Genomic DNA, 25,229 nt, shown 5'->3' on the forward strand with positions numbered 1-25,229 from the left:
GTTGCTTTGATGTCTGGATTGCTCTTTTTCCATCTTACTACTTCCATCTTCCTTATACAGAGCACAAAAACAGTTTAACCAATAAAAGCAGTGATAGATCTCAGTTCATTTTAAAGCAATGGGTTTAATACTCAAGTTTAGCAAAAATCAGATTTAAAAGAGAAGAAAGGAGGCAGGTTGAGGCCATGCTGCCTATGCAAGAACATTATTTTTCTTTACAAAGGTTGCACAACACAGTATTAATAGTTTTTACTTAAGCCTGTGGCAACAACTGTAGTTTAATGAGTCGTTCTGGACTTTTGCAACATGCTAAGGAGAGCGTGTACTGCTGGAAGAGGACTCTGATAACCAACCCAGCTGCCTACGATCCAGAGCATCAAATAGCACTTTACAGGTTAAAAGTACTGTTTGGAGGTTTTTTCCCCCAGATGGATTTTAGCAGGGAAAAAAAAAAAAAAAAAAAACCAAACCAAATCAAAACAAAACAAAAAAAAAACCAAACACAAAACAGGAAAGAACTTGGAATAAAACCTGAAAAGAGGACAGGGAGTCCCTGAGCTTGGTGTCTTGTGGCATAGGCAGAAGGACAAAGGAGGAAGATGCTCTGACCGCCAGAGCTGGAGAGGAGACAAGCCCTGGATGACCTGAGCAGGGTCCCGGGAGAGGCATCATCCCTGGCTAAGACAGACCACAGTGACTTTAAACAGGGTAAGACCTAAGAGAAGGCCGTGTGATTCTGCATGAGGGTCCATCCAGCTCCACTTTCCACCAATATTTTGAAAACCACAGAGCATTCAAGCTATAGGGGGACCATTGCTTTTATAGACTTACATAGTAGCATAACAGTTTTCTGCTCGGATTGAAGAGAGATCCACTACAAATCCCAAACAGCTTTTGATTGCTACTGAACATGATGTGTTTCTGGAAATACCTCTTCTACCCACAAACTTACATGAACAGGTGCTGGAGAAGCCCAAGGCCCTAGGAATGGCTTTTTGTGTGCAAAAAGGATGCCAACACATCCTAGAGGAGACGCTAGTCTAGTCACAGACTCACAGTATTTGAGAACAAATGGTTTCATTGACCAAAGTCCAAGAAGTCCGTATTTTCTTTGTCGCTGTTCCTGGTTTGTTTCTGGCTTTTCTTTTAAAACGTAATTTTGCAAAATTGGTAGTTTAGCACAGTGTCTATTTGATAGCTTCCCATCTGCTTGTCCAATTTATATCCACTAAATTTGCTAACAAAATCAAGTTTTTATTGCTAGCCACATTGTAAAGCTTATATAGCTGTGGGAAAATGGGCTGCACTCTATTTCTCCTTACGCTTCATCAACCAAAGTGTGCGCTGACACTGATTCTTTACTGCCAGCAGTGGGGACACATCCAGTGCAGCAGGCTGTAAGTCACCCCTCAGATGCGCTGTACAGTACATAGGTAGATTGATTTGCTCTGCTGAGGGTCAAAATAAGTGTAGAGATGACCAGAGAAAAATGTATATTCACTGCAGGTATTTTACAGTTCGTATTCTAGATTATATTTATCCTCAAATCTTACGGTGACCTAATCTGCAAACCAAAATAAGTTACATTCAGTGGGAGTCAACATTTGGGGATGGCCAGAAGGATGGAAAGTACAAGCAAAGATAGCAGAGCAGCAACAGGAGATGAAGAGAAATGTTTGATATTAAAGGTAAGGCTCTTTAATGGCTCTCTAGCAATCCCATTCCCTTTCCACAGCCACAATCTTTCACTGCTTTCACTGCACCCAGAAGAGGCACTTGTCTCTCCCAAAATGAGCCAAATCGAGGAAGTCAGGACAGCAGAAAATTAGTCATTTGTGTGTCAGATTGGCTTCCAGTGAAACCCGCTGGCTGCAGAAAGCCTCAGCTGAGCTGGAGAGGGTGGATCAGGAAACAGATCGCCCAGGGAGAGGCAAGAGTGGGACTGTAACATTCAGCATCCCTCAGCCATTAGTCACACTTTGTGCAACAGAGGCAGGGGAAAATAAACCCAGTAGCTGTGCTAGCAAAGACTCACTTTGTGGTAAGAGAGTAGTAGGTTCGGTCTTCACACAGGGCTGTATCCAATATCCAAACAGCCCAAACTCCACATCCATCCTGGATGGGATTCCCTTGCAGGGGGTCCGCACAGCTCCCCTCTGCACCTCCCCAAGTGTAATTGTCTTTGTCCGAGTCAGTTTTCAGCCACATCAGCTCCCTGACCCATTTCACCATGCAGCCCATCAAACACTCACGTCAGCACAAGGCAGGAGACAGCAGAGAGACGGGGTGACACCCAGCTGGGCGATACCCCACTGCCAAGTGATGTGAGCAGGCAACAAAGGAGCATGGTTCCTCCTTCGCTCTACAAGAAGGAAATGGGGTTTTCTTTAGAGGCTTCTTCAACACATAGCCACCATTCAGATTTGTTAAAATTTAAAACCCAGTAAAACTATGCTTCTATTCTTCTCACCCCATTTTTAATCATTTCTTCAATTCTGGAGCACGGGCAGGAAGGCTGTGCAGACCCACAGGACAATGCTAAGACTACTGAACACATTTAGAAAGCTTTTGGTATACAAGCAAGACAACGCACTTAAACAACACAAAAGAAAACCCCAAACCAAACAGATTTACAATGAAACTGGAAGGCTGTGCCTGCAGGCTTTCAGATTTAAGGACCCAATCGTGGATGCAAAAGGTCTTGTAATCAAAACATACACAGCCTCTCGTGGACCCGTTAAGTGTTTTCCAGGATGAGCTTAAAGGATTATGGAAATTTTAGATATGGATGTCCTGCATAAACAAGTTAATTCATTTACTCAAATGTATGGTGTAAAATAAACGTGCTATGCTCTATATTCCAAAATAACTGCAGGCACTGTTCACAAGTATCCCTTAGCTGGAAACTACTATTAATTGGCACCAACTGTTCCAATATAATTAAAACCATGATGCCCCTCAGTTGATTAATTTAATTTAGTTTTCGCATCTGCAAAGCAATAACTCTCATGTCTACCTTACACAGCAGTAAATTCTTTCATACACAGGTCAGGCTACATCCTCTTTGAGGACAACTCAGAGGACCCTGCTTTACAACCCAGAACACAAAGGAAAAAGTAGTTTTTCCACATTTTCTCTCTGCCTTCCTTTCACTGCCCAAATACTCACCCTCTTCTGACAGGACAAGGAGGAAAATTTGTCAACATTAACACCCTTAAGCTGCGATTTTCACAGCTTACAATCAAACTTTAAAGGTAGTCTTGAGGTTCAATTCTTCTGGAGTAAAATAGCCGTTTCCTAGTTGTTCATCAAGGCCTGAACTGACCCAAATTTATGAAAAAATACTTTTTTTTTCTGTGTCTCAATTAAGGGGATGGCTTCGTCTTTTCCAATCCTCTTTCCATTCAGAGAAGCACTTCCTAGCAAGGAGGAAGGTTTTAGGAAAAAGACTGGTGGACGGCTATAGAGATCGAATACAACGCTGACCAACAATCTCATGCAACACAGCAATGCAGACTTTTGTTCAAAAAACAAGTTCTGTCTGAGTTTCTTTTGTGTGCGTGGAGTTGGATTTTTTTTTCATTTAATAGAGATGACTCCTGGGTGTCAAGGCAGGTATTTCCAACAAACAATAGCAATGGATGCCATGCCAAAAATATGGTGGTAAAGCAAAACTTGTAAATCCAAGGTAAACACGCACTATATAGCACACAGAAAACAGTAGAAAGAAAAAGGGATTAATCAGTGCAGGTACATTCAAGAAAACTTTTTCTAAACAGTCTTCCTGTATTAAAAAGAAACCAATTATACTTGCAAGTCTCTTGCAGAAAATTTTAATAATTTGCCAAATATACAGCTATTAGAATTACCCTAAATATCACTTATAATTAAGTACAAAAGTTGGTAGATAGTGTAGTACAATGTTCTATAAAATAAACACATGTAATATTAACAATACCCCCTGCAGTCCAATAATGGCAAAAAAATAGCAAATGAAATTACAAACACATACAAATTAGAGAAGATTGAGTGATGGCTTTAGACACTTGAATCAAAGAAACTGAGACTACACTAGACTAGATACATTCATCCATCAAGCATAATTAATGTAGAATTTTAGATTTTAAAAACAATGAACAACGCAACATCAGGTGCAATTTCACATGCTTTCATTTACCTTCCAGTACAGTTCCCAGAGTATTAAAGTGCCTTTGTGCACTCTAGTTTCATTTATAGTCAGGTGCAACACATAATATTTGGAAGTTATTTCATAGGTCACTTTTTTTTAAATAAAATAACTATTTGAATTAATGTATATGATTCAAACTAATGTGGTTTTAACGTACCTTTGTTCTGACTATTTGCTGTCGAATGTCATATAACAAAAATTAATTAAACTCCAAACATGCAGGGCCCATCTGCACTAAACAAGACTACAGTAAAAGATACTTCTTGAAGTGTTTTCTGCTGTACAATCCTTAGCTTTTCTCATTTTTCCCCTTTCAAACACTGCTCAAACAGTTACACTTGCCCTTTGGATGACAACCTTGTCTGCAGCTTTCATTTACAGATTGCTGTGAACAGGGAAAACGGGCAGTATTTGGCCTGTGGCTATGGAGAGGAAGGTACTTCCCAGGTAACATCCTACAAGGGTCTGTTGTAGCTCGATGAATACGCACGGCACGTTCTCCCTGCGAGGTCCTTGGGGGCTCACAGCCTTTGGACCTCATCCGTAGCGATTACCCGCGCCGCAGAACTGACCAGATGTCCTACTCGGGGCTCCTGATGAACTTTCACCGCTTCCTGCTACGCTACCTTCTTAAACCCAAACCTCGGCGCTAACTGCGGTAAGAACAGGAAAACTTCATGCAGTTTGGCTGTCACTCACCTTGCCCCCAAAATGTCCTCTTCAAAACACAGATAAAGAAGTTTCATAAAACCTACGATCCAGTCTCCCATCAAAGCACGCTCCCTGCTAACATCCCACTCCTCCTCTTTCACGAGAAAAAGCACAAAAGAGAAATTGCATTTCCCACGGTATTTGAGGCATTTTGATGGTGTTTTTCAAAACCTGCACTTTAACAGCATTTATGGGATGTAAGTTTTTTAGGAAGTAAAAATTTAAATAATTCCACAACGGTGCTACACAAAGTTACCAGTGGCAAGGGCTGAAGAAGACACTCAGGAAAGCTTAGTTGGAGAAAAAAATTAGGAGAGGATGAACAACTAATCATAACTGTAAAGAATAGATGTGGATATGAGTCTCTATCCTTCCACCATCTTCCTATACACGACAGTTCTTTACGTCAACAATTACGACGATCTGTAAATTCAGGCTGTAGCCACCCCTGCCTGACGTGGCCAGCGCAGGCAATGCCTTCCCTTCGCCACTGCTGCTGTCACATGTGAAAGGGCCCATTTTAAATACCACATAATCCAGACTCAGATCAGCAGGAGCTCTCTGCAGGTGACGAAGCTTTACTGGGGCTCTAGATGCGTAATACGCTAACGTTACTTAAAATATCATGTGCACTCAAGTATTTCAAGAACGTACGAACTCTGTTAATCAAACTAAAGGGAATTAAAGATTTCCTAATCTACTGCGTACTTTAAAACTTCTCCATGAAACTGTAGGGTTATGGAAAAGAACAGTCTGACTATGCATTACAGCAGAAAACAATAGAGAACAGTACAAGTTTCATGTGAATCGCAACTATAAGTGAAGTCTCCAGTTTAGTTCATAAAACGATTTAAAATATTTTAAACATTTCATAATGGTATCATTTCTAATGTAATTTATGCAATAAATTCCACCCATATCCAAAAATACCATATATGTAAATGCTTTTTTATAAAACTTTATACAATTCAAGCTCTCATTAAGTAAGCCTATACACAATTCTCACAATCACCTTGGTAGAAAGTCTTCAGAAAAGTATATTCTCAGAGAGTACACGAATGACAACGCTTCCATGAATCTTCCCTTTAGACAACTGATCCCGCTAAATCAAACTCTTATTGCTTAAAGTCAAACCAGGCAGGTCTCACCACCAGCAGCACTCAGACACACCACACCAGCCTGGGGAAGGGACCTGCTTTCAGTCTGATTGGGCAGAAATACCTACAAGCCCGGTTACCTTTTCCATAAAGATTCCCACGTAACTGTCACCTGCCCTGTACGCTTCGTGCGGGGGACACTGGGAAGGGAGATGGGTGGCAATGCATACATTTAGGGACCAGCGTCTCCATCTTCTCACTAATCCTGTAATCTGTTTAATGATTTCTGTGAATACAATCTGATCAGATACAAGACACTAGAAACACCAAATCTAAAATGTGCAAGAACAATGTGAATAGGACACCTCTGCAGGCTTAAATTCACAGTTGGTACTATGCCAAAACACCTCTACAGCAAGCTTTATTTACACAACTTCCGATCAAAAATACTGTTATCTCTCAAGCTACATTTTAAATTAACAGAAATACATCCATAATATCTACTGGTAAAAAAACGATAAAATTATTTTATTTTTTTTTTATTAAAAATATTCTGACAGTTTAACAATATTCCAGGTGCATTACAAACACTGCCATAGTCAACACAACAATCAATACTTAAAGAGCATTCAAACACTGAAGACATATATCTTAAAGCAGAGACAGGAGAATGCGCTTATACTAAGAGCATACAGATCATTTTCCAATAACTGACTTGAGGCAGATGTTTGACTTCTCCGGCACAAAATGGATTAAAATCCAGAAGAGATGAATTACAGAGGACAAAAATTCTTATATATAAATGTTTTTCCCCATATTTTCTATGAAACATTATGAATTTATCATATGAGGCCACTATCCCCCTAGACTACTCTAGTGTTGACTATTTATGGGATAGAACAAAATCATAACAGAGAAACCAGTGTCAAAGTAAACAAAACCACAAACTCTTTCTAGAATATGGCTTAAATTAGTTTAGAGAGTTGGGAATATATTAACTATATGGTGCAATGGAAATACCAGGGAGAAAAAAATACTTTTTCTTCCTGATATTTTTCCCTCAGCCTTCACGTAATTTGCATAAAATTTTCAACAAAATGATACTGCCCCTCCTGCAAGTGTCTTTTCCCAAGTTTCAAAAACAACTGTTACTAACAGATTGGTTTCATTCTTGGGTGTATTGGCCAATATTAGCTCTAAAGTTTAAACAATGTTGTTCTACACATAATACCCTGTTCCTTCCAATTAAGCCAGGTTCTCCAACAGAGCTAAAATTTCAGCTTCACTTAAAACAGCACATATTTGCTTGAAAAAGTATTTCTCTCTTTCTGATATAGAAAACAGATGTCAAATCAAGAACTCGCAGAGACGTGTACACAAGTTGAGTGCATAGTGCAGAACATCACACAGAGAGAGCAGCAAGGCCACAGTGTCACATCAAGTCCACACATAAAAGATGTACACTTCCAATGACCAAATCCATTCTAAAAAGTTTTACTTCTGGGGCTTGCTTAAAGCATTAAAATCTTGCTCTATGGATGGCAAGACTCCTCCATCCCAACTTCTCGTATAGCTGACTAGATATGCATGGTAGGACAGCCACGTACACAGCATACAGAAGAGACACACCAAAGATGCCTTGGATACATCACCCTGATCTCAAATATTCAATATGAAAGCTTGAATTTTTCCTGTGAAAAAGGAAGTGGGACAACTTTCAAATTACACAGCTTGCCTGCGTGTCACTTAAAAAAAAAAAAAAAAAGAGCCGGCTTTAGCCCAGGGTAAGAGCCACAACTCCACTGCAGCAAATGGAGGTACGTCTGGTTGCTCCAGGGCTGAACTAGATCTTCGCAGTGAAGGGTCCTTCACCTGTATTGCTCGTTGTTTCCAGTTGGTGCTCCCCAGCAGTGGTAACATGAAACGCTTGTCGCAAAAATACAAGCGGCCGACAGCTAGAGGAAATCTCGGTATGCTTACTCAAAATGCTTTGTTTCCCCATTCAATTAGTTTGCTTTTAAAAGCCATGTTTTTGGAGAAGGGCCATCAGAACAAAGGAGCGAGGCATTTGCCTTAGTCACAACATCAGACACTCCATTAACAGACTGACTGAACCTCCTAAACCAAATTAGTTCCTGGAACATCTCGCATTTGTATTCTTTCACTCTTTCTTAGGAACAAACAGTTTCCCTAGCAGTTGTGCAGTGTAAGCTTGTTACAATATTTTACTCCAGCATTTTCTTAGCACCTCAGCACAAATCATGTCGTAGCTCGTCTGTGGTGAACATCGGCCTCGGACAGCCACCGAAAGGGGAAGCGCCCACACTGGGGCTGAAAGAACAGCAATATTATCCCATGACACTGACAAGCATTTTTTGATACACTGGCTTCCAGGTTAGACTAGTGACTGGAAAGGGGATTTCTTTCAAAGTAGGGTTAACTCCAGTTATTTAAATACAGTAAACACAAGGGGGCAGTACTGAGGACATCAATCCTGCACCTTAAGAGAGTTTTCAGTCCATTTTCTAAAAACCTGTTAATGTAGATACGGCTCAGTGTCAAGGCTAAGTGGGCAAATGTTATCTATGCTAAAGTCGTTACGGGAACTAACATAACCCCTGCTTATTGTACAACTGTACTCCTTGGATTTCAGCCAACCATATACATTCCATCCTACTAATTTACCTATCCTGCTTAATCTCAAATATCTTCATCCTTTCACACTCCTTAATTAACTATCAATTATTTTCCTGAGTGAGATTATAAAAAGTTAAACCCTTCTACCAAAAGTACAAAGACAAATAAAATATAGAACAATACAAACCCAGTTATACAGCATTACAAGTGCAGAAATTCTTCATGTTGTTGCTCTTCTTTATCATTGGCCCCCAGTAAAAAACATAGCAAAGAATTTAGTTATCCAAAATATTTTGAAGTACTGTGATTAAATTCTTCAGACCATAAATGTAGCCCTCATCCTTTGTGTTGCTAGGAAACACATGAGCAAAATCTATCATTCGGACTTCCACGTTTGCACTTTCCTTGATCTCTGCTGGCATGTGGCAGAAAACTTTTTCCAGTTGGGGTATAACGTTTCCGTTCAGATGCTCCTGTGTAATGCACGTGCTGCTCTTCCACACGTTGCCTTGCTCCAAGTTTTCAACTTTTAATGAGAGTTGACTGTGGTGCCTCTTCGAGTATGCCTTTTTGTGAAGTGCGTAAAATTTGGACAAACCTTTACTTACAGAGGCCTCAATTTTTCCATTCTCTGTAGAATTTATTACGTGAATATTATTATTATACTCCAGTATGTCTCCGCTTGATAACAGCCCTTTGGGCACTCCTCTCTTCTCTGCCAAGGTGACATCACTCAACCGCACAGTTGTTGCCTGACATGAACCTTCATAAACAAACAGTAATGAGCTCGCATAAAAGTTGAGTTGCTTCTGGCCCTCAAACCACTCCAAAATCTTTTCAATCTTCTGAATGCTGGCAGCTATCGCATCTTTTCTCAAGCAGTACCCATTGTGGAAAAACTTTGAGATGCCTGCAAGAAATAAGACACATTTTGGGATTATTCTCACCTCAGAAAAGGAAACAAACATTTTTAACTTCTTTTGGGATGATAGTAGTTCATGGTTTGAAGAAACAGAATTCACATAGTTTCCTTTCAGACAATTACTAACTAAAAAGTGAACCAAGGAACTCAGATACCTTCAGTCACCTCACCTGTATAAGGCCTGCTGTGTAACACTACAGATTGGTTTGGATTGTAAATAAAATTAACTAATCAATGTATTGATCAAACAGTAGACAAACACAGTTCCTGGCCCCCAGGCCATTTTAGCAAATATCTGGACAGTTTTGGGCAGGGACCCATTCAATTCTCCAGGGACAAACAAGCTCAAGCGGCTCTTTATCATGAGTGACAGAGCTGACAAGTGAGTGCCAGCTCTGGAGAGGGGTGTGTTCCTGCATGTGCCCTTCTGTCCCTCAGTGGGGGACAGATAAACAGATGTCAACTAATAACTAGTTTGAAATAGTTATCACCCAACAGCTGTATGATGGTAGTTTATTTATTTTTAATGTAGAGCAACGTATTGGTTGACTTCAACCAAGAAGGCCTCTTAAATTGAAAGAGGCATTTACAGTAGCTTTCTAACACAAAAGACAGGATATATTCACAGAAGGCCACTAGATATAAGTATATATGTGTATTATAAAAACATTTAATACTTCTAAAAGTTCTCCATTTCATTATAGTCTCAAAGCTGCAAAGAAACTGAATTCTATCACTATCAGCCCCTTATTAGTAGTAAAAGACGCCTGATGAGGAAATTCTTATGGACTACACTGCTGTTAAAGCCAACTGCAACCTTAATTTAGGATCAACAGGTAGTTCAAATGATACAGGAAACAGCTAAAGACCCATCTGGCAAGAGGAGAAAAAAGGACTTTTAAAAATGGGAACACAGAGACTACTTTTTCCATACAATTCTATAAGTTAATAAATGAAAAATATCCCAGAACACCAAATTCTGACACACAAATTCCCTTACCATCCTTTACTGTTTCCTTTGTCAAGCTCCTTCCATAGTGCTGGTTTTGCGTCTCATAGCTGTCAGAAGAGACATGGTAAACCTGAAAGAAACAAAGAGGGAACTCTGTATTTATTTCAAACAACCCATATTTCTGCAGGGCTAGGAGACACCTTACAGACAGGCTACAAAACTCGGGACCATTTAGCTCTGGCCTAGGTTTAAATTAGTTGCAGCGGTCGGCACTGCCCTCTAGTGCTCTGATCTGCAAAATCCTCCCCCTTCACACCTTGGGGGTCTAAACTACAGCCTTCCTGCATTAGAAAGACATCATTATGTTGGCAAAAAGCAACACATCCATTATAGGAAAACATTTGATATGGCACCTGCCTTGCAAACCAATGCTAAGGCTTGAAACTGTCATACTCGTACCCACGTTACCCTGCATATTAAATCAGTAAGACATTGTTATGAAAATCAGAAGCTCAGAAATTCAGTGCAATTACTTTGCAGTTCTTAAAACTATAAAAATACTAAGCACAGCAGCAAAACAATAAGAAATACCATGATGTGACCAGGAAGGCCCAGCTTCATGAGACCCATCTGAAACTATAATTGCTGGCACAAATGAGGTTATACTAAATAAATGATAGTGGCTGAATGAAAGCTCAGTTCCAGCAGTGATAGTGGAACATCAGCTCCTGCCTGAAAGGGAGGCAACTCATACGGGTACAGTTTTGTCCATATCAGGAATTGTACAAGCTTAACAACTTAATTCAGAAGTGTTTTACATAGAGACACATTTTCTAACTGAAATAATTTCCATAGCAGAAATGTGCCAGCCAGCCAGGCCCAACTATAATTTGTTTATGAGACTGTAGACAATTCTTATTTGCAGAAATAATGGTGTTACCAAGCAGGCAGTTGTCTCTGGCAGAAACTCTGTGCTTGGCACTTGTTCAGACCACCCAATCCTGCAGCACCCATCCCGGCTGCAGCACTCTGCCCTCCCTTCACCCGCCGTAAAAAGAGAGGATCCCACGGAAAGCAAGCCAGGGTGCACTGGTGAGACACCTGCCCCCAATCCTTCCTTTGGGGTCTTTTTCTTGCCCACAGAGAAAGCCCAGGACAGTGAAACATCAGTGCATAAAAAGGAGTGGTACCTGAGCAGTAAAAAAAGAAGAAATCCCTGTTTTCATTGCAGCCTGCCACCCCAAAACCTCTCTCCCCCATCCAAACCACAACGAGCACAATATGGAAACACAGGTCCGTAACTCCTGCTTTGCAAAGCAGCCGGGAAGAAAAGTCTCAAATAGCTCTTATTTTGACAAAAAGATAGAAATAATTAAATTCTGGGTCCCCATGAAACTCAGAACATAGTGTGTGGAAACTGATTTAAGCCATCAACCATGAACTGAAGGGGTAGTAAATAATTCCAGTTATTCTAAAGAAATAACGGCTGTAAGCCTGAATGTTTAAACTCACTTGGCAGCAGAGACACTTCCCATTGCTGTAATTCCTACTTCCACTGTTACAATACTTACAGAAACTGAGGCCCTGATAGCTTCAAGTTGCAGAAGAGCAGAGCAGAGGCAAGTTATTCTAAAACAGCATCTGACAAGTGTGATTTTGGTTTCACAAAAACAACCATTTTCACCACTTCTTTTTTTCCAAAGCACATAAAAGAGGTACAGCACACAACATATGAACCCGAAGATGACTTATGTAAATCCTTCAGGTACCAAAGCTACTTTCAGAAGTTTCAAAATCTTTCTGAATTTAAAGAGCCACAAGCCAAAGATAAATAAAGCAAGAATTAAAAAAATATATTGCTTAGGAAGAGGATCAAGAGTCTGATGACCACATCCAAGTTTTCACCAGCTGTGTCTTCATTTTAATAATATCAAGTGTTCTCATTTAGTCAGTCTAGGGGTAGTTTCCTCCATACACCAGCACGGCAGCACACTCCTGAACAAATAATCCTGTTTACCAGAATCTTATCTCTTCCCTGTAGGAGCTAACAGTTTTTGTGACATGGGCACTTGCTCAAAAATTCTGATTAAGATCTGCAAGCTCATTTTGTTTTCAAAAGAAATACTGGAGCAGCACATAAGCCCCCTGTGCTTCTGAGCTGGGTTTCCTGTGAAGTCACCCTACCTCTTCTCATAATTTGCACAAAACCATTCCCCCTCAAATGGCTTTCTACATAGTTTAAAAATACCCAGGCAGATGTGCATGTTTTGCAATAACAGTGCATTTTTAGCCGTACAAAATGGTCAGTGACAAACTACCAAGTCCCACGCACATACCAACAGGTTAATGTATATATTTAACTATCTTGTGAACGTGCAAAGACTCAGAACACCCTTGGTTATCAACGGTCTTGGCTGCAGACAATAGCATTAAAGGGCAACATACATAGGTAATCACAAAAGGATTCTCCATGTTAGCCAGAGAGAGATGTCTCTTAATGCTGCTTCAAGCCTTTCCTCAACTGCAAGGAGGTGACTATTTGAAATGTTCCTGGAAAACCTCAACCAAATCCAAATAATTAAGCCCCATACTGAAAGCAGAGGAACAGAAAGCCAAGCTCCAAAGAGTTCCTGCCTCACCCTCAGCCACCCGCCCAAAACACAGAGATGGCTGTGCTGTAGTAGCAAAAGATTAAAATCAACTTCCCAGTCCACGGGCCTCTTGCTTTACCATGCTTTTGTTCATGCTGTCACATCACTGCTGCTAATCTGCTACTAACCCTTCCCAGAAGGATATTTGCCTTTGAACCAAGCTTTTTCTGTATCCCTGTTGTTGCAGCTGTCTGTACTAGCCCATTTCTGTCAAAACGATGACAAGTCAAATAAGTCAAATCTGTAACCTTAACAACGGCCAAGAAATTATTAGAGAGGAAAATCTCATTTCTTGTCCACCTGCCACAGCTTGTTACGTGTCTGCTCTGTATTCACAAGGAGTTTCACTGTATAGTGCAAGACAAAGAAAACTCCTTATATGATCTGCAAAACATTGCCTTCAAGAAAACTCCTGCTTCATCAGTGATTTTTATACATTCTTACCACACAAGATCCGAGCTATTTTGGCTGACAGTGTGGAGGCTCCTCCTTGTGCCTACAAGCAGCTCCCGTTCGGTGAGGTTTCTACATAAACAGAACTGGAATCCAGCATGCTAACAGGTTCGGTTTTTTAACTAGTAGTAGTAGGGACTCTGTATAGGCAGCACATCAAAAAAACCAGATGATTAACTGTCGAGGGAAATTCTCTTCGGACATTCACAACCTACACTTGGCTTTTGTTTCCCCACGAGGTGTTAAGTTATTGCTGCTTGCATACACACACATATTTTTGTACCCTTTTTTCCATTATGGTTGGTTCATCTGACCACCTTGAACTGAAGGAAACCTTGAGCTAAAATAAAAAGTTGGTCCACTGTGGTCTTTAAAAAAGCACAACCCTTGCAAGACCTCAGCAGCGAGATACACAGCTCGGAAACCTGCAGCTTTAGGACATTAAGCTGAAGACAGGATTGAAGAAAACAAATACCAAATGTTATGTAATGTTATTTACGGTAATTCAGAACTGACTTCCATGGTGAGGCAGAAAAATACACACGCTGTTCAAATACTTATCTGTGGCAACTCCCTAAGTCCCAGAAAGTATAATCTAAACACATATTAATTAAAACTAGCCTGTTTGGTGGAGATGCTGCTAGCACAAATAAAAATCTCTATTAAGTCACTTGCAGAGCTCTTTCACATCTGCAAAAAAATATTAACTAATCCACAGCACTGAAACTGGGGGAAGAAGCGTATTTTGAGCAGGCTCGTACAATACTACAGAGGAGTACCTGCAGAGCGAAGGCTAACTCGACTGCAGGCACCATACGGGCTCCCGCGCCACCAACGCTCCCACACACCGGCCAGGGCCTGGGAAGCTGCTTCCCGCGGAGCTCCCGGTGCCATCCCTGCTCCCCCACATGTCCCACGAGGGCAGCCTGGGACCCGCTATTCCGAGCAAGGACACGGAGGTAAGAGACAACGCACGCTGACACCGACGTATCCAGACTTCAAAGAGCTGAGCTGTCCACCCCTCGTACTTTTTCCATAAATATACTTAACCATCACCCCTGTTCTACACTCATACAGGTAAGAGCAAGCAAAGTGTTTAAATATAACACAGAGTTTTCTGTTTATAGCAAGGCACCTCTGCACTCACAACTGGCACCTGAAGGTCAGTACCCAGCCTGCTGCCAAAACCGGAGCCAAGCTGACAGCGGGTGTAAGCAGGCAGCACCCCAGCTAACCCGAGGACACCCAACATCAGCACCAGTCCCCCACCTGCACTGGGGGCAGCTCCAGCGCCAGGCCCACACCCACATCGGGACACCTTCTGCCTGGACCTCACGACTGTCCCAATATAAATATACAGGTTTTCTTCATGCCTGAAGCACCCAGGTTTCTCTGCACTCCTGTGATCTCTCGGGGACTGATCCTGCCACAGTGGAAGACTACATTTTAACAAGTCTTTTACATTCTTTTGGAAAAGAAAATATAACAAGGATTTGAAGAAAAAATAATGGAGACTTTTTTAAAATACATTCTCTTATTTGATACTACTGCTTTATAGTAATGCCATAACACTATTACTGCTGCTGAGAGCATGCCCATTTATCTAAACGCACATCCTCCCCCCCCCTTTTTTTTTTTAAACAAAACCAACTTATGCTGTTGCTAGACCACAAGTGATGACAGTACACACATCCCTGCTTGCTGCTGGCTTGAAAACTCAGCACAGGGAGGATGCATCCCTGCTCTCCTGTTTCTAAGACTATACTTCCATATTATTCTATCTGGTTTGCTTCTTGGTTCTTCTGTTATTTGACAGAGTGCTTTATATGATTAAGTATACCACCAAAAGCTCTAACAATCAATAAAGTTTTAGTAAGTTCCTGACATAAATAAATTGTATAATGAAATTATGTTGAAATTAATTCAGTGAAAAAGCAGGCTAATAATCTCCTAAATAAAAGACACAACGACACAGCAGTTAAACCATGAACCATTTTAAAAATGGCTTAATACATAATTTTGGACTCCCAGAACTTCCCTGCAGCACCTCATTAGAATAAATTTCTTTCATGCCTCCTTTTTATATAATAGGGGAGGAAAAATCTCATCCATCATCAGCTTATTCCTAACATACAGGGAATCTTATCAGCCACAAGGACACCGGTGGACCAGCTGTCATATACATGATGAGTCTTTCATGTAAGGAAGAGGAGATGGTAAAAAATGCCAGGGTACCGCTCTGCTAGAACTCGCCCAAGAGGATGAGAGAGGAACCTCCTGAACTCTACTTCTGAGACACACCCTTCAATCCCCTAGCTGATACCAGACCCCGAGGAGTTGCTGCACTCAGTTCCACAGCATGGATTTGGCTCCATCAGACTGAGAAACAGATGAGCCGAGCTCAACTGCAAGAACCAGGGAGTGACAGTGGAAAGAGAGAAAAGCAGAGGTGACACAGAGGCAACAAAGCCAGCACTGAGGAACCAAGCAGAGCCTTGGTTTACTGCTCATTTCAACCACTGCAGACATCTATTTCCAGACTTGGGAGGGGGCAGGAATTGCTTGTTTGGAGGGTGGGGTTTTTTCCAGGGCTTTTGGTTGGTTTCTTTGGTTTGCTGTGGCTTTGGGGTTTTTTTAGTTTTTTAGGTTTTCTTTTGTTTTGTCTTCCTGTTTTCTTAAACATCAAAGCTTGAATTAGACTTATAAATGTAAAAAAACCCCAGTTCTGGTCATTTTTTACTGTGGAAGAATATGAACACTAGATGCAGGATTTAATAGCTTTATTATTCCTCCCTTCCTTAAATCTTGTTGTTAACACATCAGAGCTTTTGAAAATTACCATGATACTAGTAAGGGTTCAAAAACAACTCACAGAACAGACTCAGCTACAGTCAGTTTTAAAATATCTTCCAGGAACATATGCTGTAGATTAGGAAATCCACTTGTAAAAACAGCTTTGATGAGGTATCTGCATTACTGCATGCATAGGCACAAACAATAAAAGTAAATGATGGATTATACTGGTAAAGTTATGTAATCACCAGTTTGTGCTTTAAAAACACATTTCGGAAATATTATGGACTATGTGATACTGCAATCAGGATGTTCTGGAAGAAAAAGAAAACCTGCAGAAATCAGGAATTGTGGATTCTGAATGGATTATGAATCCGAAATGAGATCCCCACCCACACGTTCTACTTGCATTCAACAGCATACGAAATATTCTATTTTTAATACTGCAAAGATGTTTCTTATATATTTATATGTCTACTACTGAAACCACATTGCAACTTGTACTTTTGCTACTGGAACCGTACCTTAGTTTTCCAACTTACATTTCAACTCTCACTATTTTCATAACAAATCAATGTCCTCATCGGTTAAAGAAAGGAACCTCTCCACTAAACATGAAATTGCGTTTTTAACCAACGTTATTGAAAAGACTATTTTCTAAATGTGTTTCCATGCATTTATTGTCTATTCAGTGCATTAATATAGTTTAGCACATGTCAAATGCCAGAACTAGGTACATAAATCAAAGCTCTGCCAGATAGGAGACTCGCTTCTTTTAACGACAAACCATGCATATTTTATATATAAAACAGATGACTGCTTATTTACCAGTGCATTAAAAAAAGCTGTATCAGTGGCTTTTGGTGTAAAAACCCACTATAAATAAACTTTGGGGTAAACCCCCCCACCTATAACACATTCTTGCTCGTATCTCTTCATGACAGCTTTTATAAAGTGTGCTTTAAAAAAAACAGATAACTCCATTTTCTATTTTTCCTGGCCCTCTCTTTCTTGCTCTTCTAAAATAGATACTTAATAAGCAAACGCACCACCACGTTAAAAATAACATTGAACAGAAAAATTAAAACCCAAACCCTCTACTTCCTGAATTGTGTTATACCATGTTTTGTCCAGCAAACACTAACAACCTTTATCCAGCACGTCAGCTGTTACAGGCAGCAAACGCCCATACAGGAGAGTGTTTTATATTATGGCCAGAATTGTGCAAAAATAAAGCAAGCTAACAGGCAGAGAGCAGCCCATAATCAAGAGGCGCCAAGCTGAGCAGAGAAAATGCCTTGTGAATTTAGTCTTTGCTAAAGTGTTGCATGAGGGGAGAAGGAACCTTTTGAATTCTTTTTGGAAAATAACCTCCAACATGCAATTTGGTACCAAAGGCAGAAAACAAATCTCATCTAGTTAAACACCGGATGGGAAACTGCAATGCTTGGGGGAACCATCATTATACCTACAGTCTGAATTAGGGAATCGAAAGAATTTCTGCAACAGGATAAAGATACCGATAAATGACAATGTCAGAAACAACAGTCACAAGCAAAAATGCTGTGGAAGCAAGCATTCATTCCTTTTGCACTGTCATGAAACAAAGGATGTGAAGTACATTGTTCTACACATGAGATAAGAAAGGTTATGTAACGACATAAGCCAAATCCAAAGCTATAATCTCCAGCCTTCCTTCTCGATCTAAACTGTTTGACTGGTTTTTGACTCAACTCCCACGTTCTCTCTCACAGGCTTACATAATTACCACTCATGACCACTATAATTTATAGCTGTAGAAGCTTATCTCAGGACAGAGTTAAGGCTGCGAGCCTGGGCAATTAAGTACAAAACATTACAGAGATATTCGAATTATTTCAAACAATGGGGCAATCTGTGTGCTGTTGCTGTCTAACAGCAAAGGGGAAGTTTATCAAAGTCTTCAGCCATTTATGCTTGTTGATGCAGAGCTTGAGAAGCCCTGACTCCGTGCATGTGAGAACGAAAACAAAAATCTACCATCAAAAAGAAAATTATTCCTGCGCCAATCATAGGAGAAAAAAGTACTTTAAATGCATTGCATCAGGAATTCCTTAGTGACATGAACACATTTATGTTACTGATCCAGAAATGTTCTGTGCAGCCTTTCTTTATGTTGACATTTTAGAGTAGCCAATACACAAGCACCGAATCTTCATCTTTCTCCTCAGCCAAGATCAGGAAATGTAATAGAGTTAGTACAGACATCTGCAGGGCTTTATCCATCTCAAACTAACCTTCAACTGACAGTTGTTCCTCAAGAGTATAAGCAAAGAGGTTTTCTTCTGGTGGAAAGCTTTTTTGAATGCAGAATGTAAGCAGCTATTTATAGCTACATGCATCACCTCTGAGAGATAACTTACTCTTCCCGAAATAGAAAAAACACACAAAAATTGTATTTATTTTTTTTAAAAAATCAAGATGAAAAATTTGGAGAGGATACAGCTCGTTATTAAATTATTACAAAGACCGTTTCAGTATGCAAATCTCTGATATAAACCTAAAAGTCAAAAAACCACTTTGATAATTTGAAATATCTGCTATGCGAGAAGAACTAATGGCAACTACATTCGGTTTTAATAACTATGGTCTGCCCAACCCCTTTCCTGCATGCATATAAAAAACCCAGGTTGCCCATAGATTCCCAGAAGGTACACGGCCAAGTTGAACACTTCTTGTGAACAAGAGCAGGCTTTTGGAACATATTTCACACAACAGTTGATACCAGTACTACCAACATACTCAGGTAATGCTTCATTTATGTAAAGTCAAGAGGATTGCCATTTGCTAGAAAAACTAGCTGCTGTATCTGGTGTGGGACAACAGGCCAGAGCATAAGCTGAATTTGAAAACAAAACAAGTTCTTACCCTCATGCCCAGTACCAAAAAGCCAATCTCTTCCATCAGCGGGTACTTGCTGACCTGCTGCTGTATCTTCTCAGCTGAAGCATACGGATCATAACTTTTCTGACCTATTTTTACATCCATTATGCAAGGCTTATTAAACTTACGGGTCACATCTTCCAGTTTTAGATACGTATCTGTTAAAAAGACAAAACTTTCATAAACAGTGGGTCAAAGCAAAATAATTATATAGTTTCTGCTAAGCTTCTGTGGAGGAAGGAGAATAGTTTAAGGCTTAATATCACACATGTTCTTTAAGAGTCAAATTTGTCTCAGACTAAATCATGGTCATTGACACCCACAAATTCTGTTGGCGTTAAATTCTAAATGCCTTATTGTTTAGAAAATTGTATACAATTATGTGTGCTAACCTAGCACTCAAATTCAAATTATTGCCCAGATGAAATTCAAGAGTAGCTTTTATTAAGGCATTAACATACTTCAAATAGCATTAATAAGCACATACAAATGCAGGTTACTACATGGCTGGCTTTGCAATGGAGATGTGTGAAAGGGCTAGAGTTAAAACGGTAATTTTTCCTTGTGTCATTTTAAAAATTAAATTAATATTTCAGAGTCCTACCCTACCGGGACCTAAATGCATCTCATTTTTCTTCTTTTTATGCCACTCCCATCTGCAGTCATATCTCACAGCACACCTTTTGGGGAAAACGCTCCTCAAATCCTACTCTGCCTTTCATCCATTTCCAAAGTCCCTTTGGGAGGATGGGTGGGTGGACCAAAAATCCCCAAGCCCTTGGAGTGCCTGAAGATTTAAAGTAGTATCTAAAACCTGGTCAAACTGGTTTATGCTTCTCTCTAGTGAAGGAAAGAGACTATTACCAACACGATCGACGGCACCGATTGCCAGAACACAGGAAAACAAACTTCAGGAACTGCCTGACTCGCAGACAGCTCTGCTTGGAGGAAGTTTGCACAGCTCTCCCACCCTTGCCAGGGCACGATAGGCACCCAGACAACACACAGCATTAGCACACGTCTCATTCTTCACCTCAGCTTCTGCAAATCTACTTGTTATCAGTCGCAAACTTCACATTAAAGTCTGTTTTTCTTCCAAGTACAGCCTATTCCATGAGTGTACTTCTTTGGCTTTAATGCATTCTGAATACACAAAAACATGGTATTATTCCCCATTCCTGCAGCATGATCTAAAATGGGATTGCCAAAGAAAGCAAAAACAGTTGAAGTTTAAAGAGAGAAGAGGGACAAAGTGCCTTGTTTTGGTAGCTGTACAGATAGGTAACAAAACCAGTTAGAGTGAAGATAAAAGGAACAAGCAATGAAAGGGACTTTTATTACTTTAGTAAGTCCTACTCAGAGCTTCAATTTTTACACCATCACGATCAAACGTCCTAAATTCCCAAAGTACATATGTATCAATCTGAAATAGGTTTGACTTAATCCTTAGATGCCTGCTTTACGTGTAAGTGGGACCAAGCATATTGTTAATGTAAAGTCATTCTCAGGAAAGCATGTCAAATCAATACACTATTTTAAAAAAATCCAGTCTTCTACTAACTCACTGTATCATCTTACAGCACTTTTCAACGCCCTGTGGGCCACAGAATCAATTTTAACTACAGCAAAAGGAGTTTCATTATAGACTAGCTCACCCATAGACCAGGTTTGTTAACTACATCTGCAGGGATATCCAAGCTAAAATAACTCACACTAAACTTTGAGAAGACACAGGCAGCCAACATACTCAATCTGTGCTCACTAGATATCCTCTAAGGAGGACCGGGACAAATACTCTCCCTACCAGGAAGTGTACTCTGTATCACCTGAACTGCAGGTGCCACCTTTTCTATTCAAAGGTTTTATACACAGGTCTAATTCAGTCAGGTATGAGCACAGCGGGGCTTTGGGGAACCACTACTGAATCCAGACAAGACCATATAACCTGTTAGCTATCTGTTATTAAAGCAAAAATTGTTAAAAAAAAAAAAAAAAAAACACAAAAAAACCAAAGCATTATCCTTCACACCTATCCTTTTTGCGTATTACAGAAGTTACTGTAATCAATAGATTCATGTCCCTCTCTAAAACAATCCCGAAAACGACAACTAAAATAAATTCAAGGTTTCCAGTACTTAGCTCTCAAAAGCACTGAGCCAGAGGTAAGCCATAGGAGGTGGAGAAAGAATACAAAAACATCTCAGAAAATGGCTCCAGTCCTTCACCACCAACTCCAAACTGCGTTGGATTATGTTGTGAGCACCTCCGGACTCAAACTGTTACAAATACAAAATTATACAAATTGCAAGTTACCCACAAATTATATAAATTGCTTAGATGCAGTGTTTTTATGAACCCTAAAATATAACTGAATATAAAGTAGTGTAAAATATCTATTTCCATAATGCAACAGTGAACCCATAAAAATAACAAGCTTAAAAAGCAGAACTTAAATCTCCCAAAACCTAGCATACTTCCCTTCAGACAACATGCAGGCAAGATAGTCATGCTCTTTCCATCAAAGACATTTGTAGAGCACCCATGGTTAGCCACTGTCCTCTCTTCCACTGGTCCAAATCCCTCTTTTTAAGCATACAGCACCAACATTCAGCACCTCCTAACTATTTAAACGTTCTAAGTATCTGTCACATTTTAGTTCCCCATCCATTTCAGATTTGTTAAACTAGAATACTTCCCTTACTGACCTCCTAAAAATGTAACAACTACTATTTAAAAAGAAAAAAAAAAGCATTAAAATAACTTAAGAGCTAACACTAACCCTGGGAAATACTAATTACTTGGCAGAGCCTGTGAATTATCCAGAAATGACTCATCTCTCACACTTTTTGGGATTATTATTTAAATCTTCATCGTTAACTAACTGCTGGTTCAGAATTAAGACTACATTACATCTGTTCAGTGCACACCCCCACTCTCAAAAAGCTTTTTGTCCTTGCAGGAAGAGCAATGCCTCCACAGATAAAGCATATACCAAGTTATTTTTTTCTCATTACAGATTCAGAAAAATGCATCAAGTGTTCATGCTTTGTTTTTCCTGGCACTGTTTAGTTCTTATTTGCATTGTGATCAAGATCTATGGTTTACTGAAACAGACCCCAAACCCACAGTACCGGAACATATCACAACTTTCAACGGTTACGCCTGAAATATCTCAAAATATTTAGACTAAGGCAAACGAAATATGCATTCAGAAAGGCATTCAGACATTGGTAGGTGTCACTGCTCTACCTTTTCAAGTCAGGTGCTCTCATTATCTTTTGAGGATGACCCCAAGTGTCCTTCTCAAGGTCACCAACAAGTCTGCAGCTGAGCCTAGATAACTAGAGCACTCTCCTTCCTCTCCTTGCTTTGTTAAACAAAAAATTGCAGATTTTTCTAACAGTTCAGATTTTCTAATTATATAGTACACTGCTAATACAACGTGCTTCTGAAAATCATGCATTTGCCATCTAAAAACGGCTTAAATTAAAATCCCCTGCAGAGAAAAGAATTTTGTATCTTAGCTTTGGTAAATAATCCTGACTATATATTTCATGGGTTTAAACAAATCATTCCTCAGAGGCTTGCCCTCCCCCTTTCTATTTTTCAGTGGCAGGGAAGGAGGCAGGAAGATGTGGCTTGGCATATGATTTACATATTTTATTACAGTCCTAAAGGAGACAAACCAAAAGACGACCAAAATTCAGCAAGTATGCATGGCATGAACCACTGCGGACTTCAACACGCACATGTTGATGCATTCAGTCCTCACTGGAATCAGAAGTGACAAAATAACTTGAGGCATCTGACTACTTCTCATAACTTACAAGACATCTCTCAAAACATATGAATAAGCAGGGAAAAGCCTCAGTTGCTCCCAGCAACAAGAGAAGAAAAGAAAGGTTTGAAGCTGGCTTATATTTATCTACTCTGTTCTCAGTTTAGGCAACAAAAATTAGAGCACAGTATGAAATGAGCAGCAGTGAAGTTACTTAAAAAGAATATGCAGGGGCAACAAGTAGGCAGCAAAAAACAGAACTCTCAGCAGAAAATATAAAAAGCTTAACGTGGCTCCTGTATCTGTATAACAACTTTTCCACTTCTTTATTAATAAACTCCAAATGCCCACAATGCTATTGAACCCAAAGGTCAAATCAAATTGTCTCACTCCTATTTCAGATTAGTTTAGGGAGATGTCACCCACCCCTAACTCTGTCCCCCCTGCAGTAGTAACAGGTATGCAGTTTCAACATAACAGGACAGTTATTATACAAATTTTATTGATATTGTGAATATCAGTCCATCTGTTCTGTCACACTTCCTATATTCTCATTTACACTTAATGCATTTCACCACTTTTAGCTAGCACAGAAGACTGATGCTTCTCCCTAAATATTTCTCTAAGGAAATAAACTCCTTGTGTTTTCCACCCTACCTGTCACATGGAAACTCAGAGATGGTCACAGATCAAGTTCACAGTGGCCCTAAAGTAAGTTACTCTGTTTTTTTTCCTACGACAACCCTAAAAGTCTCTTCACATCTGTACGAACCTACTCAAACTCTCAACCCTCTACCCAAGATAACAACCACGATGCTACACATATAAAATACTGTTCACCAGAGTCCTCCTTCTTCCTTATTTCACAAATAGAAGAACTTTATATTAAACAATGTCACCAATGGCCATCCACTCTCTGCCCTAGCAAACCAGGCAAGCTGTTGTTTTCTCCACACAGACACTCTCTAAAAAATATATATAGCTCAGAACATGCAGCAAGCACAGTTTGTTAACTGAGAGATTGTTTAATTTAATTTTTGGTTTTATTAGAAGTTACCTATGCCCAATTTAGCAACAATAAGGAATTCTTGGGTTCACTACTCTGAGGTTGTATTGAGCTGTGTCCCCAGTCTGTAGAGCAGTGACTGCCGAAGGAAAGGCCAGGCTTCCAATGTCAAGTTGGCAAAATCCTACAAATACATCCTCAAGCTATATTTAAAAACTAGACACCTTTCTAGCAGCTAGATTCCCTCATCTAATATCACTGGGACACACCACAGCAGTTAAACATACCGCTGAATCTTTTACCAGAGCTTGATCCACAGCTAATTTGGGGGGACAGGTAACAAACCCATCCCCAGTTCTTCAAAATAGCCTCTCCATGTCCCTCCTCTGTGTGATTACTTCCCCTCCTCTTATTTTTCTCAACTTGTTTTCCTACTTTTTAATGCAGTCTAAACAGAGCATTGCTGATTCTTTTCACCTGTGGTGCCAAGCACTGATGCACACACACAAATGCATCACAGAGGTTTTCCTTCACATCTGGCATTAGCGAAACTGCATTTGCAAATACCTGCTAAACAACAGATGACTTTGAACATGAATGGCTACCTCCTTAACTTTGGATGTATCCAGCACGCACGTGTTCTTCTAAGCTCCATCGTCTCCAAGGTATTCAACTGCCATCAGGACTACACAAAACTCATTAATACTACAGATAACAGGGTCGGCAATGGAGTGTTTTGTTTGAACCCCCACCATAGCTTTCTATGAAGAGAGCTCCTGATAGTGCACAGTCTTTTCAAGAAGCAAAACAAAGAAAATCAAAAGTTACTCTTCCTTTAAACATTTATTCCTACAGGCTATGTCTGGACCACTGTTGGAGACCTGCCAAAATTCAGCCCCATGGTGCACAGTGCTAGTGAATTCCCAAAGTAAACTAGGATGTGTTGAATTACTGTACCTCGGCTGGACCACATATTTTTACATCTTAAGATCCTACTGTGAACAGAAAAAATTGATTTTCAATTTGGAGGGGACATTAAGTGAGCTCCACGACACACATAAAATTATGAGGGAAGGAAAAGATGGCTCTGGTAGAGCTATCTGAGTTAGTGCCAAACA

General features: G+C 40.0%; 1 protein-coding gene across 2 annotated transcripts in view; it reads right to left on the bottom strand.

Annotated features, from left to right (window-relative positions):
- Nucleotides 1–3,817: 3,817 nt before the first annotated feature.
- IPMK (inositol polyphosphate multikinase) overlaps nt 3,818–25,229 on the bottom strand; it is a 44,135-nt gene continuing 22,723 nt past the window's right edge. For both annotated transcript variants that reach the window (XM_074830172.1, XM_074830173.1), the window contains exons 4-6: nt 19,313–19,485; nt 10,557–10,638; nt 3,818–9,544 (exon numbers count right to left, since the gene is read on the bottom strand). In XM_074830172.1, the coding sequence (XP_074686273.1) occupies nt 8,910–9,544; nt 10,557–10,638; nt 19,313–19,485 (890 nt within the window). In that variant the 3' untranslated portion in view covers nt 3,818–8,909. The remainder of the gene's footprint in view (nt 9,545–10,556; nt 10,639–19,312; nt 19,486–25,229) is intronic.

Source organism: Strix aluco, chromosome 7 (genome assembly GCF_031877795.1).
Source record: "Strix aluco isolate bStrAlu1 chromosome 7, bStrAlu1.hap1, whole genome shotgun sequence".
In the NCBI taxonomy this organism is placed as follows: Eukaryota; Metazoa; Chordata; class Aves; order Strigiformes; family Strigidae; genus Strix; species Strix aluco.